At 38.9% G+C, this 7,611-nt stretch overlaps 1 protein-coding gene across 1 annotated transcript in view; it reads right to left on the reverse strand.

Annotated features, from left to right (window-relative positions):
* Positions 1-7,406, reverse strand: part of LOC124144757 (collagen alpha-2(IV) chain-like) — a 68,874-nt gene extending 61,468 nt beyond the window's left edge. The window contains exon 1 of the mRNA XM_048398681.1: positions 7,353-7,406. Within this exon, the coding sequence (XP_048254638.1) occupies positions 7,353-7,355 (3 nt within the window). The 5' untranslated portion in view covers positions 7,356-7,406. The remainder of the gene's footprint in view (positions 1-7,352) is intronic.
* Between the last annotated feature and the right edge of the window lie 205 nt (positions 7,407-7,611).

The raw sequence follows: 7,611 nt of genomic DNA on the forward strand, positions 1-7,611 counted from the left end.
AGACCACATCATGAAATGCTGAGTTAAGACAGGGAAAATGTTATACCATCTGCGATGAGGAATAGCATCTGTCATTTAACTGACATCAAACAGAGTGTTAAAACCCTACAGGAACGAGTTCTGATCTTTGTATGTAATTAGTGAGTTACCACTGCACTCTGGAGTAATCTGACCGGAAATGTGTATTTCCAGACTCTGAGGTCTGAGATGATGTGATGACTATGCTGCAGGTAGCCCCTGGACCAGTTGGACTTGCAGTCTATGCTTATTAGTTGGCACCAGAGAATTAGGCATCATGCGAATACTTGCGAATCTTCTGAAGCATGTGGATAAACCAGAATGAGTTGCTTCACAGATGTGTTCACACATAGGTGATATTTCAATGTCGAAACCAGACTTAGATTGGTTCTCACAGCGAAATACTGTATAATGGAGTCCTGTTTTGTCAAATCTTTCAAAGATCGAGATCATATTTGAGTGTCAACATGAGTGCACTAGAATAAAGAATATTTCATAAGCCTCACAGTGCCAGTGGAACATATCACTTTCAAGGCTTTCACACCGGAAGCAGACAGAAGTGCACATGGCTGTCTCCCTAAGCCCACACTTTGGGCGGTTCTGCGACTGACGAAAATTCAAGAAAATAATTTGTTTGCTTCAGTCTGAATTAACCTGCAGGAAACTGTCTTTATAAGACAATGCTTTGTGGGGCCAAGACAAAATATTCCATGGAGCTTTCGGGTATAGTTTCTAAATTTGACAAACTTTGGTTGCACTGAAACAGACAGGATTGAAACATAATGGGAACTTGCCATTGAGCCCCAGGAAACGTCTTGGTCCTTAGTTACCTGATTACACTAAGATCTGTCACTCTCAGACTTTCTTAAGCATATATACAGCTTAACCCTTAACAGCTTACAACACCAAAAACGGGATTTTTTTGTCATCTATGACCTCAATGTGGTTTGATGGCTGTATGGGGTTAGTTGGCTGAAATGTTAAATGTCAGATCATGACCCAACAAAACTACTTGCCAAAAGAAATGTATCTGGAACATATTTCAGAGAGCAACAGAGTTTGCAACAAGATACAAGATGTAGTGAGAAGAGGAAACATCAGATGTTGGAGGTGATGTAGCCATCATCAATTCCTCTTCTACCTCTGTCCATGCTGAAAGGTCTGAAGGGCAGCTCAGGGGAAATGTTAGATGTTTAGCTGTACAGAATGTAGTGGCACCTCACAGTGGAGGGAGGGGTGAAGATGTCCCAGATGTGGGGCCACAGTAGTATTTGCTGGGAGGCACATTTTACACATCTGAACTTGACTGAGGTCAAGCCCTAGGTACAGAGAGCATGCATGAACAGGAACCGGCTTTATATGAAGCAGACCCAATACCCAGCCTGGGGCTGGTGATCTCCATCCTCATCATGTTGGCTGTTTTAGGAGGGGGTGTTTCCAAATATGGGACACAAATACTTCAAATAATGAGTTAACTTAATCTGTTGGTCACGGACTCTAAATATATATATAGCATTCAGTTAACATGACCTAAATACCCAGATCTTTCAGAGTTCTAGGAACTTGGCAAACCAACAAACTCAATCATGAATGTACATTATTGCAGATGTAGTTTTGAAATGAAGTCAAAGACACTTGATGAAACACCTGCTTGGTAAGTTCTTTAGGTGAGAAGGAAGATGTGTGAAGATAATTGATGTTCAGCTTACAGATTTCAAATCAGACTGGGAAATTGACATGGGTGCGTCATCTCTATGTCATATATTATCAGACAGGGCATGTAGGAAACATGACACAGAGAATCAGACAGGGCATGTAGGAAACATGACACAGAGAATCAGACAGCGCATGTAGGAAACATGACATGGGTGCATCATCTCCATGTCACAGAGTATCAGACAGGGCATTTGGTGAAAATGACATGGGTGGGTTGTCTCCATGTCATAGTGTACTGAAAGACTTCATTGAATAAATCATCATGGCGTTAGAAAGTGAGTATGTATATATATTAGGGTGGGGGACACCAGAAATGGGCTTCACACAGTGTACCCAACTGGAGAATCAAACCCAAGTCCTCAGCGTGACAAGCAAACGCTTTAACCACGAGGCTACCCCACCACCCAAAATCCTCATGTGGAGAATACAGAGATGAACAGCCAATAGGGCTTTAAAGAGATGGGATATAGAATTAATATAATGGTGCTGCAATGCAAGTTTCAGCATTGCGGTATCTCCTTTATCAATGGGGCTAACTCTAGATCACAAAATAGTGTCAGCAGGAGTGTCACAATTCACCACCGTATCAATTCATTGTAAATTTACAACTCGTGTTATCATAATCCTACCCATGTTTTGACTCATATTTCAATTTTGTATTGATTTTGAAGTACAAGGGTTTGCAATGACTTGACCTGATACTATTTGGGCAAGCTTTACCTTACCATGCTAAGTGCCTATCACAAAACAAAGAGTAAAATCTAACCACACGATAGGATTAGAACAAGACTAACTTCACCAGCGATGTCACAAACAGGGTGAAAAACTCTTGTCAGCCAGTCACATGGAATATGGACAATTTCTTCAAAAAAGATGTAAGTAATACAATTCATAATGTATCGAGACTATTGTAAATATTGCTATTTGTATGGACGTGTGAGGTAGGCGTATTGTGACTGCCGCAGCCTCAGGCATGACAATACTTTAATGTTAGTCATACCAGTCTGAAAACCACTGTATGCACCACTGTATCTCTCTCCTGGCCAGGGCACCATTCCTCAAGGCGAATTTAGCGCTACAATCATTCTAAACCTATGTTAAAGTATGGGAGTTACGATCATCTTAGTGCTAATATCGCTTTATGGAACAGGGCCCAGGTAACAAACACAACCCATCTCAATTACTGATCTATCTGTGCAGAACTGGAGATCAATCTTTTGTCATATTACCAAATAAAACCCTTTCCATATTCATAAGAAATCTCTGCTAAAATCAGTCGATTGTATGAATCCGACTTTATCATGAACATGTTTATGGGTCACAATCAAACAGTTATGTAAAGGTTAGCGTATCCTGTCCAATTGTGGCATGAATCACAAACACATGCAAAAGCAAGTCAATTGTTCACCTGAAAAACATACCGTAAAATGTTTGAAAGCATTACTGAAGCCTTGAATGATGTAACCTAAATCAAGCAAGTTTTACGCAAGAGTTGTATGACGCTCTTTGAAATATTTGAATTTTTGTTGTTGTTTAACGCTGCACTCAGCAATATTACAGCTATATGACGGCGGTCTGTAAGATAATCAAGTCTGGACCAGACAATCCAGTGATTGACATCATGTGCATCGATCTAAGCAATTGGGATCGATGACACGTATCAACCAAGTCAGCTAGCCTGACCACCCGATCACGTTAGTCGCCATTCATGACAAGCATAGTCGCCTTTTACGGCAAGTATGGGTTGCTGAAGACCTATTCTACCCCGGAATCTTCACGGCAGAAATATTCGTAGAAAGTCTTGAATAATGGAAGGAGTACAGCATTAGATGGTGAGCACATAATTGTTAGACCTTTTAATATATCATATATATTAACACTATTCAAACAGAAATGTACATAATAAACACACATATGAAATTGGGAAAAAAACAAAAACACTTGTTATGGAAAGTCATTAATATATTAACTTCAGCAAATACTAAAGCATTAAATCTATCATTGTTACTTTGCTTTCATAAACTTGAGTCAAAGAACAAGACTGATGAAAGCTATCCCCCTTCTGTTACTCCTGTTTATTGTAAACTCGTGTTGTTGTTTTCACCCTGCAGAGAGGAAAACAGACGTTGTTTCCTAAAGCTTTCCTAACAGGATGTCCTGGCGGTTCTCTTACAAAGCTGAATATCTGTAGAGCAATCTTTGCACACACTTGTACCGCTTCATAACTTCAGGCAATAATTTTGCTTTCTTTGAAAAGTTTCCTTCATGGAAAATTCATGCCCAATTAAAGTTGGAGGCGGTTGAAAACTTACATATCTTCACTTCAACATTTTGGAAGAAATATTACATGTATTTGTTGTATTTGGGTGGGAAAATGTCATACATGTTTATGTGTCATTATTTATTATTATTAACACAAATGTTGCCAAGTCAGTGAAAACTATGCACTACTGTCAAATTTTGTTCACAAAGGCAATGACTGCTTCATAGAGTTAATTGGCAATGTCAATGAGATTCACAACAAGTCCCCACCAACATGTATGTTGACAAAAACAATGGTCTTCACAAGTTATGTCTACAGAGGAGAAGTGAACCAAGAATGTTTGAGTGACATGTGAATCCTAAAACCAGTAAGCTACTTCATGACCTCAAGGAGTTTTCAGGCCTCTACCTTAAAGCAACTTTCTGCAGGTCTCATGATCTCACAATTAACATTTCAATTGTCAAGCAGTGAATTAGCCAAGAAGACAACAAGACCCAACAAAGCTGTCCAACTTTGTTACGCAAGTACCAGGATCATGTACTGTTGAGTACAGAAGTGGGAACCTTTGCCACACAATCTAACAAACTGTCACGGCAGCACTTTGCAATGCTTTGTGCTCTCTGTGTTTGAGATAGGACAAAGGGTACATGGTAGGGTTCACTGATGGATTGCGCTTCAATGATAGGAGTGTCAAGGTTTCAGTAGCTTATCCACTTCTTGCACTGCCTTGATGAGGGAAACAGATGTGGGGGCGTAACTACAATATTCCCACAAGGATCTCGCATACCAAGGGTGAGCACTCCTGGGATCATGGCTCCTTGTATACAACCATGCTCTGCTCTCTTTACACAGTATATACAGGTCCGTGGGTGTGAGACCTGATCACTGACCTGATGATGGCCAAGAAGTAGCCCTGAACAAACAATTAAGAACTTGTTTTCCATATAAGGTTTCATGACTTCATGTCCTTCCCACTTCATAATGCCTTTCAAGGACTTCATCCTTTAGTTTCATCCTGATCTGCCTGATATTTCTCATCTTTATTTATTAGAGATATCTTCATAATACTTCTGTAATACCATATTCGCCATAATAAATGTCCAAAGCTTACAAAATTCACAAAGGGGCGCACTTATTAAAAGCAAACAATGAGTTAAATCTGATTCGAGATTGAGAGTGAACAAACAAAGTTCAAACGTCGATGTAAATAAAACATTTTTGATAATAGTCTCATGATAATAATATACCCCTTCTGTGTATTTACAGATTTGTGTAGAAGTTAATACAGTGATTAATACGGTGAATACGGTTTGTTTTGTGTCATGTTTTCTTATTGTTTACTGTACACAGACTACTACTAACCATTTCCACCTGTACTGACATGCATCCAACAGCACCACTATGGAAAACACAGTACAAAAGAACATTTGGGGGGGGGGGCTTAATTTTATCATGGTCTAACCTTCACCATCAAAGAGCTTAGGTTTTGAAGACAATCACCGTGGAATCAGTCCCTGTTTACAATGTTTGGGTTGTTTTCTATTCTAGCTCATGTTGGACATGAGCCACACTGCATACCAGCTTCATCTCATTTCTAGAGCAAACAAACAATATCTTCCACAAAACCTATGAACATCCCATAATTAGAACACGATAAAATAATGTCGTAGTATTGGATAACTAAAAGATTCATGATGATTTATGTTTAATTTTTTTTTAGCATACCACAGGAAAGACTTATATATATATTTCTCAATTAACTTCAATAAAATACTTCTTCCCAGTCTGACACTAAACACTAGTGGTGCAGGACATAGCATCCTGTCTGAGGGATGAGAGGTAGACAAATTTAGAGGAAGGGGAAGGTGATGGCTTGACAGATGGAAAACAGCTGACAGTAGCAGTCTTGTTGCTGTTGCTTGGTAACAGTTGTCAGGGTAACAACCAAGGATATAAAGTCAATTTAGTCTGACTAGCAGATGCTTTATTCTGTCTTATTGAAATAGTGTGCAAAAATCTGGAAAAATGACCAAAAAAAATAGAAACATGGAAGCACTAACACTTAGTCAATGAAAACATGTCTTTAAAAAAATTAATATATTTTTTTCGAAAGAACCTTTCCTCTTCTGCTGTTTTCATATGGAATCAAGCAAACTAGGTTAGTTTGATCTAGGTCATACAAGTGATAATCTATACTACTCATATAACGTCATGGACCACCTGATTCTATATTACCATAGTAATGCCATGAAAGTATAACCATAGCAATATAAGAGAATCTGGAGGTTCTTAACTTTTTTAAGCGGTATTGTTGTCAGATGCACATGACCTTATAATGAATAAAAATATTACACGGTGGAATATCATTCACTCATAATTATAAGTATAAAATCCCTTGGTTCATTTCAGTGATTATGTCTAATTACTGAAGATTTCAGTAATTAGACATAACCACCGAGTGAATCAGTTATTAGACATGATCACTGAAATTTCCAGTTATTAGACTTAATCACTGATTATACTTGTTTCCTGTAACATATATACTGAAAACCCTAGACCTACACAAGTCTCTAAACCCAATGAATATTAGTTAAAACCATAATTCCCAGACTATATAATAATAAAAACAAGGTGGCCCAACAAACAACCGGCATCCTGAGAGTACTGTCCCCATAGACTTGCCTATTAAAAGGTTAGAATTACTGCGCATCAATGGACTTATTCACTACAGACTTGAAGCAAGGCTATGATAGCCCCAACAGCAATGGTTTGATATAGTAATTTTAACACTGGTATACATGGTATACGGAATTTTTTTCCATATACACATACCCACTCTGACATACTTGGATAGGTACAAGAGGGCTAGTGTCTCATAAGACTATGTACTGAAACATAAATATCCAAGAGCTCCCAAGCAAGTGTATAATGCTTTGACAAATATAGATTTTTCCTGAAAATGAAGAGTTCAAACAAAATGTAAACATACTTTCATTTCAGAGGCAATATATTAGCACCATATTCGTCATAATAAGTGCCACGGGGCCTGGAAAATAGATACTTTCAGAGGCAATATGTTAGCACCATATTCGCCATAATAAGTGCCCAGGGGCCTGGAAAATTGACAATGTGGGTACAAAAACCAGGCACAAGTTAAATTTGTTGTCGGAGAAAAAGCGATAGAGAAGAAACTTGGTTCCAACATTGGCGGCACCAAACCTTGTTTGATAACAGTAATATAGTGATATAAAATAAACAAACAAACAAAACAGTACCTTACCATGCGAATGTATTACCAGAGCGGGGTGCTTAATACGGCGAATACAGCTGCTACCATTGGTATAAAATCACCTACCATACACAATCTTCCATCTAGAAGTAAATATCAAGGTGCTGTGAGGAGGTTGTGTCAGAAGGATGTGTCTGAAGGATGTGTCTGAAGGATGTGTCTGAAGGATGTGTCTGAAGGATGTGTCTGAAGGCTGTGTCAGGAGGCTGTGTCAGATTGATGTGTCAGGAGGCAATCTCAGGAGGCTGTGTCAGGATGATTTGGGGAGAGGTCATGTCAGTGGCCGCACAGCCATGTTGGTCTGGGTCTGCAACAATGTCCAACA

This window comes from Haliotis rufescens, unplaced genomic scaffold, assembly GCF_023055435.1.
Source record: "Haliotis rufescens isolate VD_foot unplaced genomic scaffold, xgHalRufe1.0.p SCAF_180, whole genome shotgun sequence".
Lineage (NCBI taxonomy): Eukaryota > Metazoa > Mollusca > Gastropoda > Lepetellida > Haliotidae > Haliotis > Haliotis rufescens.